The sequence below is a fragment of the Nomascus leucogenys genome, chromosome 4 (assembly GCF_006542625.1).
Source record: "Nomascus leucogenys isolate Asia chromosome 4, Asia_NLE_v1, whole genome shotgun sequence".
NCBI lineage: Eukaryota > Metazoa > Chordata > Mammalia > Primates > Hylobatidae > Nomascus > Nomascus leucogenys.
This window is the reverse complement of record NC_044384.1, coordinates 113,151,086-113,163,860: the sequence shown is the minus strand read 5'-3', so window position 1 is coordinate 113,163,860 and position 12,775 is coordinate 113,151,086. Positions and strand designations below refer to the sequence as shown.

General features: G+C 50.1%; 1 protein-coding gene across 1 annotated transcript; it reads left to right on the top strand.

Annotated features, from left to right (window-relative positions):
* The first annotated feature begins 635 nt into the window (after positions 1-635).
* Positions 636-12,014, top strand: SLC22A13 (solute carrier family 22 member 13). The gene is made up of 10 exons (XM_003256864.3): positions 636-1,096; positions 8,509-8,612; positions 8,867-9,021; positions 9,252-9,420; positions 9,615-9,735; positions 9,823-9,917; positions 10,135-10,349; positions 10,540-10,648; positions 11,165-11,380; positions 11,626-12,014. The coding sequence occupies exons 1-10, from the start codon at positions 719-721 to the stop codon at positions 11,717-11,719; spliced, it is 1,656 nt and encodes a 551-aa protein (XP_003256912.1). The 5' UTR covers positions 636-718; the 3' UTR covers positions 11,720-12,014.
* Positions 12,015-12,775: the final 761 nt, after the last annotated feature.

Below are 12,775 nucleotides of genomic sequence, written 5' to 3'. Positions count from 1 at the left end.
AGTATGAATTGTTTAGGATATGCAATTAGAGGTGGTGCGGGCTGGCTGGCTGCTGTAAGCCATCTTAACATTTGGCTAAGCTCACTCCTGTGTGCTAGGCCTGACAAGGTACTCTTGGTTCCTCTTGTGATGCCTGTATCGTTTACACAGTCAAAACATCCTCAGATGATATAAGCTGGAGTGAACTATTTATTTTTCTATTTTTTTTATTTTAGTTTAAGTTCTGGGATACATGTGCTGAATGTGTAGGTTTGTTACACAGGTATACATGTGTCATGGTGGTTTGCTGCACCTATCAACCCATCATCTAGGTTTTAAGCCCCACATGCATTAGATATTTGTCCTAATGCTCTCTCTCCCCTTGTCCCCCACCCCCTGACAGGCCCTGGTATGTGATGTTCCCCTCCCTGTGTCCATGTGTTCTCATTGTTCAACTCCCACTTATGAGTGAGAACATATGGTGTTTGGTTTTCTGTTCCTGTGTTAATTTGCTGAGGATGATTGTTTCCAACTTCATCCATGTGGACTATTTTTTCATCATATTCTACCCTTCCCAAGTCACTCACACCTAGGGGGCTGAGGAGTGACAGGTGGAGCAGGGCAAGGCTGGATTAAACATTAATGCAGCTATCACCACTGCCCAGAGGAGCAAGTTCCCAGAGCCAAGCTACAGAGCTACCCTAGTGTCTCCAGGCTGAGGAGATGGTGACTGGCATACATGGCTCAATTTGTCCAGGTCCTGGCTGAAATAGGTGACTTTGGTCGCTTCCAGATACAGCTATTGATCCTGCTGTGTGTTCTCAACTTCCTGTCTCCCTTCTACTTTTTTGCCCATGTCTTCATGGTCCTAGATGAGCCCCACCACTGTGCAGTGGCCTGGGTGAAGAACCACACTTTCAACCTGAGTGCTGCTGAACAGCTGGCACTGAGCGTGCCCCTGGACACTGCAGGCCACCCAGAGCCCTGCCTCATGTTCCGGCCACCCCCTGCCAATGCCAGCCTGCAGGACATCCTCAGCCACCGCTTCAATGAGACGCAGCCTTGTGATACGGGCTGGGAATATCCTGAGAACAGGCTCCCATCCCTAAAGAATGAGGTAGGCTTGTCCTTTTGCTGGTCTCTCCACCAGTTGTGGGTCTGTCAGGTCTTGTGCCTGCCTCTTCGCCCTCAGTCACTGGCTCTGTATCTGCCCCATGCCCATATGGTCAACCATGGGCACGTATGTTTTTCATTTTGTCAATCTCATTTTCCTCTTTGTCCTCTGCCTATTGACCCGTCTGTCTGTCATCTTCTCTGTCTGTCTGCCCATCTGTCCATTTTTTGCCCATCCTTTTGTCATCCCTCTCTTTCCTTGTCTCTGGCTATCTACCCAGTTGGTGTCCTCTCCTCTTTTCCCATCTTTGTGACTTTCTCTACCCAGTGTGCTCATCTGTCTGTCCAGTTCTCTTTGTCTTTCAGTCTGCCCCTGCATGTCTGCCTACATTCCTATTTTCCTAACCCTCTAATGCCATCCCTTTCCCCGTCCATTTCACTGCCTTCCTGCTTGCTGGGCTTCAAAGCTTTCAGCTTTTCTCTCTAGGTCTCTGCCAGCCTGCCCTTGAGACGCTGGAGAACATCCAGGACTCTAGGACTTGTCCTGTGGATAACTAAGCATTCATTCTTGCTAACTTCATTCTTTTAGGAGAGACGCAGGCAGAAAAGTTCCCATCCTAGCCACCTCCGAGCAAGAGGGGCCCTCTGAAAGCATCCAGTCCCACTCTGTTGCTTCCCAGATGTTGGGGTTGAGGCACAGAATGAGGAGATGGCTTAGCCAGGGCAATGCAGTGAGTTGATCATGGAGCTGGGGCTCCCATGCCAGATACCTGCTGTCTAGATTCCCACAGGAGTGGGAGGCAGCACAGATAGTCCAGAAACCTGAGGGGCATGGGTGCTTGAGGGGATCTGTATAATTCTCATCTTCTTTATGGTGGAAAATCTGGGATTAAACATTCACTTCTCCCCCACCCCATGGCTGAAAAAGTATTTATTTTTAGAGGTTGTCAGAGACCAATGTGTTAACCAAAGCTTAACTTTCACTTCTTAATATGTGACCATAAAACTGTTCCCAGAAGCCTGGCAGCCTGCGGACATGTCCTGCCTGTCCTTCTCCCAACTCTCCCCCACCCCACGCCACAGGGAGCTCTAGGGAGCCTATGCATGCTCCCAGGCTCTGGGGCTGGCCAGCCTATCCCCTTCTGACCCTTACTGTCCTCTCCATCATCTCCCCAGCATGACATCCATGACCGGTCCCAGCCTTCACCAGCCCTAACGTGTTGTGATATGCCTATATGTGTTAAACTCTCTGCCCACCTGGCCAAATATCATCATTCTCAAAGCCCAGAAAACCTTCCAGATTGCTCACAGACTACTCTAGGCCTTCTTCACACCCCATGCTGGACTGTTGATGCAACCGTATTCAGCCAAAGGCCCCTGAGGATTAACTGTGCAGGGAAGTCAGAGGGGAAAGGTACTTTGTTCCTCTAGTGGTCAGGAAAGGTCTGGGCCCCTTGCAGAGGAATAAAGGGCTGGGCGGGTTCTAAGGCCCAGAATTTGCTTCCTCCTGGTGGGGGGGAATGGGCAGGCAACTTTCTGAAGGAGGTGGTATGTGTGAATTGGGCACCAAGATACTAGAAAAATGTTGCTAGAGAAGAGGGGATGGCCTTTGCAGGCAGAGAATAAGAATAGCACAGGAAAGGCCTGGCAGCAGGAAGCAGGCAGGATGTCTGGGGAGCAGTGGGTGTGCCAGCAATGGGGTCAGGGTGGAGGGGCAGGGATATAGGAATTAGATGGATGTTTTCAAGGATTTGGGACCTCTGTTCTTTGGTTTTTGACACATCTGAAAAGAATGCATACACAGAGAATTACCACATGAGAAAGCATTGGTTAACCCTAAGGTAATAATTAGGATTTGCGGAAGGTGGAAAAAAATTACCTAAACATTTTTAGCAATTGGAAACTGCAAAATAAGCCGATAACATCCCTGTTAACACTTAGGAAGAGTCTTCATTCATGACATCTGTTAAACTAGAGAGACTCCATTGGCCGTTGGAAGGTTCCTCAAATGCAAAACAGAAACAAGGGGAGTCCTTTGATTCTTTCCCATGTTCTTAAGTGTTCTCCCCATCCCTTCTCCAACCTCAGCTCCTCGATGAAGCAGACCTCCATAACTTGAAAGAGGGTGTTATCATTCTATAGACATCTGTCTTATACATAGCATCACCCTCACATTTCTTCTACATGCTGGGTCTTCAGCTGCGTTCTAGGAACACCATGTCACACACTCTTAAGCTGCACATTTATGCTAAGCATATGAGAGAATGTCAGGAAAGACTTTTTTTCAGATTATGAACTCACTCCATTTAGTGTATTTCAGAAGGTGCAATACTTCATTTATCAGTGAAAGAAGTTGGAAATTAACTTCGAAAAATAAATCAGCAAATAGCAAATTTTCTTAAAAGTTACAGTCACGTATATAGTGCAAGAAATGAGGAAGGGCAAGGCAGACTCCACCCACATTAGTGAGTTTCATCAAACACCCAAGGGTGGAGACAAAAGGCAGCTTTCAGAAAGGACTGTGTTATGAAATGAGGCAGGTGGGGAATGTGTTTTCTAAACTAGATCTAGGAAGTGGAATGTGGAATCAATCTGTCCTCCTCCCTTTAAGGACTGTCCACTGGTTAATCAATTTTTTAAAAGACTAAAAAATAAACTCCTCACACACAAACACCCGCAAAAAAACAAAACAAACAAACAAAAAAACAGCACGAAGATGTCCCATGTTACTCTCAAGGGGAACCAAGGAGCAGCTTAACAATTAGCATTAGGGTGCTAGAGAGTCATCACAAGCATGCCTTGCTTTTAAGCAAACAAAAAAAATTTTTTGAAGCAACAAAGCAAATGAGTACTGATCACTTTTCTGACAATAAACAATGACTCAAAAGTAACTAGTATTGGGATGGGGAAGGGGAACCATACCTATGAGCCTTGTCTTGCAAGAGTATATGTTGGTAGGATTAGGCATTTGTCATTATTGCAGAGAATGAACTTCAATTTTTTTTTTTTTTTTTGAGACAGGGTCTTGCTCTGTCACCCAGGCTGGAGTGCAGTGGTAAGATCTGGGCTCACTGCAACCTCCGCCTCCTGGGTTCAAGTGGTTCTCTGACCTCAGCCTATCAAGTAGCTGAGACTACAGGCATGCACCACCACACCTGGCTAATTTTTGTATTTTCAGTAGAGGTGGGTTTTCACCATGTTGGCCAGGGTGGTCTCGAACGCCTGACCTCAGATGATCCACCCGCCTCAGCCTCCCAAAGTGCTGGGATTACAGGTGTGAGCCACTGCGCCTGGCCTAATTTTAATTCTTAGTTTGACTTAAACCTTGCTTTTAGTGTGATGGCGACACAAGCTGAGCTGAAAGGGCTCTGGAGAGATGTTCACAGAAGCACACGCCTGAGGCTCTTCTTTGGCTCTGGAGGCTTGGTTAACTGCATTCTTTAGGCCCTTCTCTGTGAGTGCGGAATGCTCTGCATACTCAACAGCCTTCCAGTCCAAGGCCAGTCTGGAGTGACAGGCTTCTGTTTTTTGTTCTTAGCAAGTTTTACAAGAGTAGAGGGATCATTCTCTGAGATGAATTTGGGTCTCGACAAGCAAGAAAGGAATCTTTGGACAGTGGTGAGTTATCACAGGCACCCACTTTTCTTTCACATTTTTGAATGAGGATGGAGATACCACTGAAAAACTGACTAGAAATACATCTGTTTGTGGATACTTAGCAATTGTAATCTTTTATAACCCTCTTGTCCAGAAGTGTCAAAAAGTCCAAGAGCATATGGCTCACCACCAACCATAACCGTGACCACATAGTTGTTAGAAATAGTTGGTACATTTTCAGATGTAAATTTGTTTGTTGTGTAGGATATCGGTATGTTTTACCAATGGCATCATTGCTCACAACAGCACCCTTAATGGTCTGCATTGCTGAAATAGTTTTGTATTTACTTTAAATATTTCAAACTTGATGTTGACCTCAGCTTCTCCCTGGGGCATGGCGGCACTCAGGACCTCTCTCCTAGACAGTGCTGGCATTGCGGTTGGACCTTGGGCCTCTCACTCTACCCTAACATGCTCTCCTTACCCCCACTCTTCCAAAGACTATGACTCCCAAGGAAATGAACGCTTTGTGCCCTGCACCACATGATAATCCCAAGCTTGGTTCCAGAGTGCAGCTGTCTTGGTGTGAGATCTTCTATCTCTGGTTTTCATCTATGAGGAAGGGTTCTGCCCATTGACCCAGAGGACCCTCTCTGAGCTGACACCTGAGCTTCTTTATTATAAATGGTGACTTCATATTTAAACTTAAATGCAAACAATACTAATTTGAAAAGAAAAAAAGTATATTTCCTTATAGGCTGTGTGCTCTTGAAGGTCAGAATATGTTTCTCCTTTTCAACCTACATTTGCTGGGTGTCCACCCTTGGTAAAAGAAAAAAAATGGGCTGGGTGCAGTGGCTCATGCCTGTAATCCCAACACTTTGGGAGGCTGAGGCAGGAGGATCACTTGAGCCCAGGAGTTCAAGACCAGCCTGGGCAATATAGTGAGACCTCATCTCTACAAAAAATACAATAATCAGCCAGACATGGTAGCACATGCCTATAGTCTCAGCTACTCCAGAGGCTGAAGTGGGACGATCGTTTGAGCTAGTAGTAAGCCGTATTCATGCCACTGCACTCCAGCCTGGGGAGACGCTTTCTCAAAAAAAAAAAAAAAGAAAAGAAAAAAATGACTCCTCTGTCTACGTGGACCTTGGAATGGGAAGGTGGGAAGACCATCAATGAATAGCAACAATCATGTGATCTGTCCAGGGACCAAAGAAGTAGGAATAGGAGGGAAGGGGAAGCAGAAAGAACAACCATTTCTGGGGTCTGGAGGCATGAAAATGCCTGGCATATTTAGGAATGCTGACATGGCAAAAGAGGCTGGGAAATAGGCAACAGCTAGCTCTTCAAGGGCCTTAGATATAGTGCTAAGGAATTTGGGCTTTCTCCTAGAGACCAAAGGGAGCTGTTGAGGGTTTTAGAATAGGGGAGGGATCCAGGATGGGGTATGCTTCAAGAAATGAGGGCGGAATTCTGCAGACCACCATGGCAGGCTGCAGACAGAACCATCCACTGTGGGTGTTAGGGCTGGGGAGGATGACTGGCATCCCAAGTTGGAGCCCTCTTCATCTCTACCACCTGCAACATGACAACACCACGAGAGCTCAGGCATATCTCGGCGCCTCTCCAAGCCTCAGCCTTTGCTGCTGCACAAAGGGAATGATAAGCCATTATGGGGTTAGAATGAGGATTTAATGTCATAGCAGGTATATAAACTGAAGAGAGGTAGTGGCTGTTGACCAGGGGTGCCAGCCTTAGAAGACTCCAAGGCTTGATGCTCATGCCCACAGGGCACTTCACTCCCTTGTGTCTGAGCTGTCTGCCACCAGCTGAGAGCTTTGTGAGCACACAGGCCAGCACAGCCTCACCCTAGATAACAGGTGCTGAGAGCTTCCTGTGACATAGCCACTGAGCTAACCATGTTACAAATGTTAGTTCCTTTCATTATATCAGGTGATACTATATAGCATATTTTATTCACATTTTGTAGTGGGAAACCAAGACACAGACAGATGGGCTAACAGGCTCAAGGTCACACAAAGCCACTCAATTCTGACTCCTGAGCCTGGCAACGATAGGCCTTTATTATTAGTTATTTTAAATGCCATCTTCCTACAAAGGCAATCTGTGGCTGCTAGACAAAAACCAAATAGGATAGAACTGGCTGGAGCAACAATTTCAAGTCCCCTGTCCTTCCCTACTTCATTCCCAGGGGCAATCAGTTCATCACTTGATACATGTTGAAAGTTCTTGAAAATTAACAGTTGTCCTTGAGAACAGAAGTATGAGCACAATGGTAATTCCTGGACTGGTTAATTTCTTGCTAAAAGTTATTTAACTGATGATGATTGGTTAATTAGCTAGCTGTAGGTATTAGTTTATGCCTTCATTTATTCATTAATTCAGCAGACATCCTCTTAGCCTTCACTCAGATTCATTCCCTGTCTAGGGCAAGAGAGATGTCTCAACTCTACCAGCTGCCATCCAGCTGTGGGACCTAGGATTAGCTGCTTAACCTCTCCTTTCTCAGGAAGATGATAATAAGTGAAGGATTATTATTAGAATTCTGTGAGATCATGCATGTAAAGTGTTTAGCAAGCACCCAGCACAGGGTGAGTGCTCAGTGGTTGCTGCTGGGAAGCTGGAGGAGAGCTCACATGACAGTTCCCCAACAAACATTTGTGTGTGGAACTGGGCTGTGTTCAAGAGGCATGGCGGGACTCCCTGAGGGGCCCACAAACCCCGTGGGGTGGGGGTCAGTCAAGTGAGTCAAGTGCACATACAGCTGACGTGTGTACAGTGGTATGGGCCCAAATATCCTCTCCTCTTGGTTTCTCAGGCTGTGGGATTCTCAATAGGTCTTGGGTGGATTAGCATACTCTGTGTCTCTTTCTTTCTCTCTCTCACACCTGCACATTCTCTCATTCTCTCCCTCCCTCCCTCTGTGTGTGTGTGTACATGTGTGTGTGTGTGTTCCTCTGTCCTAATCGCCTTCCTCAAGGCATGTGTGAGGGCTCCTTAGGATTCTGATTGTGCATGGTGGGTACTTCAGGGGGATTTTGCAGCCAGGTAGAAAAACATGGAAAGACCCAAGTGTGTCCCAGGGCTGCCCTGGCTATGGGGAAGCGGCCCCATTTGTTAAGAAGCAGCAATTAATGGTCTGTCACAGGGTCCCAAAATTTGCATCCTTAGTGTGTCAATAATTTTACATGGCATCTCCAGGCCAAAAGAAATGCCTAACAGCTCTAGGTATTAAGTCATTAAGTTCAAACAAGTGTTTATGTCCTAATGACTTAGTAGTTATTTTTTGGAATAAATGCATAAGTTGACAGAAAAAATATTTTAATTTTATTCTTAAATACAATAACTTACTGATAGGATGTATGCACTTACTGGGCATTGTACAACTTCTCAGTCCTTAAACACTGCCGCCCTCACTTTCTCTTCCACATTGATTTTCAGGTGACATTTGCTTTCACAGCAACTGCCAAAAGCACTTTTCTGTAGATATGATGTCAGATTTCACATAGATATGATGTCATTGGAAAGAAAGTAGTGTGGTCTCACGTTGAAAGTGTGAACTATCCTGAGCTAGTAATTTGTGTGATATCAGAGAGATGTCAACTTGTATTTCCCTTTAAAACCTGAAATGCCTTGCCATGCTCAGTGAGTTCACTATGGTGCCCTGGAGTGCCTCAGTACACAGTTTGGGAACCACGAGCTCCTGCCCTGAAGGGTTTGTAGTGGGCTAGGTGGTGTAGGGCTTGCCCTCTGTGCGGCCCCTGGACTCACATCTGCCTGTGTCTCCCTCAGTTCAACCTGGTTTGTGATCGGAAGCACCTGAAGGACACCACACAGTCAGTGTTCATGGCTGGGCTCCTTGTTGGCACCCTCATGTTTGGGCCCCTCTGCGACCGGTAAGAACCTTGCCCTGCCCGCTCCCTGCCTAGCAAGCTCGTCAGTGCTGGCACAGGCCCAATTCCCCCTTATGCCCCTCACACTGGCCTTTAGGACGAGGCCCTCTTCCCCCTACCCTCAAATGGGGCTCAGGGAAGGGCCACGTCTCCTCCCTCAGACAGAGACCACAGGACAGGGCTGGGCCCCCTTGCGGCCTTCTCCTCAGATGCCTTCCGGGAGGGACCCTCCACACAGACCTGCCCTGTTTCCTCAGGATTGGCCGCAAGGCCACGATCCTGGCGCAGCTGCTCCTCTTCACCCTCATCGGCCTGGCCACAGCCTTTGTGCCCAGCTTTGAGCTCTACATGGCCCTGCGCTTTGCTGTGGCTACTGCCATCGCTGGATTTGGCTTCAGCAATGTCACCCTACGTGAGTGTCTGGGCCCTGGAGCCTTCAGCCATAGGGTGAGGCCCAGGGGCCTGGGAGGGCCATGGCCCCGAACGGCCTGTGGAGGTCTTTTCAGGTACCCCACATCTGAAGTGGTCGCACCGGTGCTTCCTGTGTTGGTACTGAGGCCCAGCCCCCACATGGTGGCATCTAGGAGTAATGGGGAGTGAATGGCAGGGATTAACCCTGTCTCAACCTCTCCATTCCCACAGTGACAGAATGGGTGGGGCCCTCATGGAGGACGCAGGCCGTGGTCCTGGCCCAGTGCAACTTCTCCCTCGGGCAGATGGTGCTTGCGGGACTCGCCTACGGTTTCCGCAACTGGAGGCTCCTTCAGATCACCGGCACTGCGCCTGGCTTACTGCTGTTCTTCTACTTCTGGTGAGGAAAATACATGCCAGGAGCATGCCCCCCCAGGTTAGTTGTGTTGGGGGGCATGTTCATAGGACAGTCAGAGGCGAGTCTGGGAGAGGGAGCCTGTCACAGCTGGGTGTGGGGTTCAGTTTGCACTGGAACAAGATGGAAAGCTCCCTAGGACTCCAGGCCCCAAGGTCATAGCAGTTGCTGACCCACAGGGCTCTGCCAGAATCTGCACGTTGGCTCCTGACCCATGGGAGGATGGACGAGGCGATACAACTGATCCAGAAGGCAGCCTCAGTCAATAGGCGGAAACTCTCCCCGGAGCTCATGAACCAGGTACTTCCAGCAGGCCCAGGCCCAGGCCTAGAATCAGACCCACACGGACCTTCCTGCCTGGCCTCTCACTCTGCTTCTTCCTCCCAGCTGGTCCCAGAGAAGACAGGCCCCTCAGGGAGTGCCCTGGATCTGTTCAGACACCCCCAGCTCCGGAAGGTGACCCTGATTATCTTCTGTGTCTGGTGAGTGCCCAGAGCCCGAGGACAGAACCACAAGGCTGCAGCCTGCCTGGTGTGTGTTGGCAGAGGGGTGGAGGGGTGGGCTGGTGGCTGTTTGGCTGGGATGGTCTCTCCCTGGCTGTGCCAGTGTCCCCTGCTGTGACTGCCAACCAAGGCAGGCTCTCCCTCTGGGTGGTGTCTCATCACCCAGCAGCGACGGGAACCCTTCATTACCTTGTAGGTTTGTGGACAGTCTGGGGTACTACGGCCTGAGCCTCCAAGTGGGGGACTTTGGCCTGGACGTCTATCTGACGCAGCTCATCTTTGGAGCCGTTGAGGTGCCTGCCCGCTGTTCCAGCATCTTCATGATGCAGAGGTTTGGCCGCAGGTGGAGCCAGTTGGGGACCTTGGTCTTGGGTGGCCTTATGTGTATCATCATCATCTTCATCCCAGCAGGTACCAGGGCTGGCTATCCCTCACCCCCATTCCCCCTCACCCACTGGCTGCCAGGGGCTAGACCAGTGGCCATTGTTCTGCTTCCAGGAGTAAAGGCTTTCCTGGGGTTTGGGTACAGAAGGGGTGGGGAGTTTCAGTGGATGGGGCCGGTGTCAGGGCCCAGGTGATGGGGCTGTCTACCCTCTGCCAGATCTGCCCGTGGTGGTCACCATGCTGGCTGTGGTGGGGAAGATGGCCACAGCTGCCGCCTTTACCATCTCCTATGTGTACTCTGCCGAGCTTTTCCCCACCATCCTCCGGTAAGAGCTGCAGTGTGACTCCTGCTCCTCTGCTACTGAGACACTGATTTGGCTGTCCCTCCTTGGCCCTCACCCCATTCCACAAATAGCTGACAGGGCTGGCTCTGGGGCAGCAGTGCTGGGCAGGGTCCAGGACAACTAGAAATCTAGCCCAAGCCCTCAAATTGTCCCCAGAATGGTGGAGGACAGACAGGCAAGTAGGCCATGCCCTGGCGGTCGGGACAGGAATATGGGACACATCTAAGAATGAATGGCCACAGAGAAGGAGCACTTGGGGTGGGAGGGTGGTAAGGATGTGCAGCCTGCGACCTGAGACTTGACAAGCGAGCAGGGGTGTAGCAGGCAGGGAGCAGGGCTGGAGGCAGGAGCAGAGAGCAGGAATGCTGGATGGGCCGGGTGAGGCTGGAGACCCTGCAGATCTTTGAGGTCTGGGCTCTCCCGAGGAAATATACTAGGGTGAAGCTGAGGCCCAGAGTTGGGCCCAGGTCTACTTAGCTTGCCCTGGTCTTCCCCCAGGCAGACAGGCATGGGGCTGGTGGGCATCTTCTCACGGATCGGGGGCATCCTCACACCACTTGTGATCCTGCTGGGAGAGTACCACGCTGCCCTCCCCATGCTCATCTACGGCAGCCTCCCCATCGTGGCCGGCCTGCTCTGCACCCTGCTGCCAGAGACGCGTGGCCAGGGCCTGAAAGACACCCTCCAGGACCTGGAGTTGGGGCCTCACCCATGGTGAGCTGCTTGCTTGCATTGAAACCACTACTTGGGTCTCACATTGGCCACTCACTCTATATGCCCAGGCCTCCACCTCATCACTCATCCACTGTTGCCTAGAGGCTAACATGGAGTCCTCCAGAACCACAGACATCTGGCTGGCTTTAGTTCAGATTCCCCTTACTTCGAGGAGGGGGGTGGTGAGGGACACTGTCATGGGACCAATTCCTGGGCAGCCAATGACAGCCTTCTGCTCCCTCTAGGTCTCCCAAATCAGTGCCCTCAGAGAAGGAAACAGAGGCCAAGGGAAGAACTTCCAGCCCGGGAGTGGCCTTTGTGAGCAGCACATACTTCTGATTGAGGTCTCTAAGAGCTGGACCATCAGCAGCAGGGAGCTGCCTAAACACCTCCTTGGATATGGCCAGGACCCACAGGGACACAGGGCAAGACCAGCCTTGCTTATGGAGGCAGGACACCACAACCTGGCCCATGGCTGTCACCTCCTGCCGAGTCCAATCCCAGACTGGGAACCACCATCTGGGACAGGACCTCCTGGCCTCCTTCACCTTTCTCATCTCCAGAGCCCCGCCCCCAATACTCTGTCTGGGTTAGGATCTTGGGTATGTCTTGGGCTTAATTTGTCCTCTAACAATCTTCACGGGGTGTGGCTCTCTTGATGTGCTCAATCTGGAGGCTCCTGCCCTCAAAACACAGTGATGTTCAAAACAGAACACAAGGTAAGCCCTTTCCAATTTGTGGGAACAGGAGGGGACAGGAAACAAATGTGAAGTTGTAGACTCTACCCAGGCAGGTGGATGAAAATGTTGTGGATAAACGGAAGGTTATGATTCCTTCTAGCGGATGGACCAGATCCCTCTGGCTACATTGGGTCATACAGAGGGAAGATTCAGCTCAGCCTAAATCAAAACTTTCACCTTGCGTTCACTTCAAAGACCGCCCAACCCCCGCCCTACACTCAGCTCATGCCTAACCTATGTGTGGCTCAGAGACCAGCTTGGGGAAGGAGAGGAGGTTTGTTCTGCTCCCCATCTCACCCCACCTCCTCCTGCTCATGCTCAGCTGCTTCTGGACCTTCCAGGGCCCATGCAGGGTGAGGGAAAGGGTAGAGGTCTTTTCACTGAGCTGCTGCTGGTTGCAGTTCTTCCTGGTGCACATTGGCTAATGCCAGTTGGTGTGTTTTGTCAGGCTTCTGAAAGCTGCCTTTTCCACAGGCCATCTTCTTGGGCTTCTCAGAGATCCTCTCAGGCCTTGGTATTGTTCCTTAGAATGAGCAATATGCTCCCAATGCACTCCCAGCTTCTCTTGGGACCCTTCTCCAGCCCCATCCAGCATTGCTCCCACAACCTCTCCTACAGCTGGCAGCCCCTAACCCAGCCAAGATGGCCTTCTTGG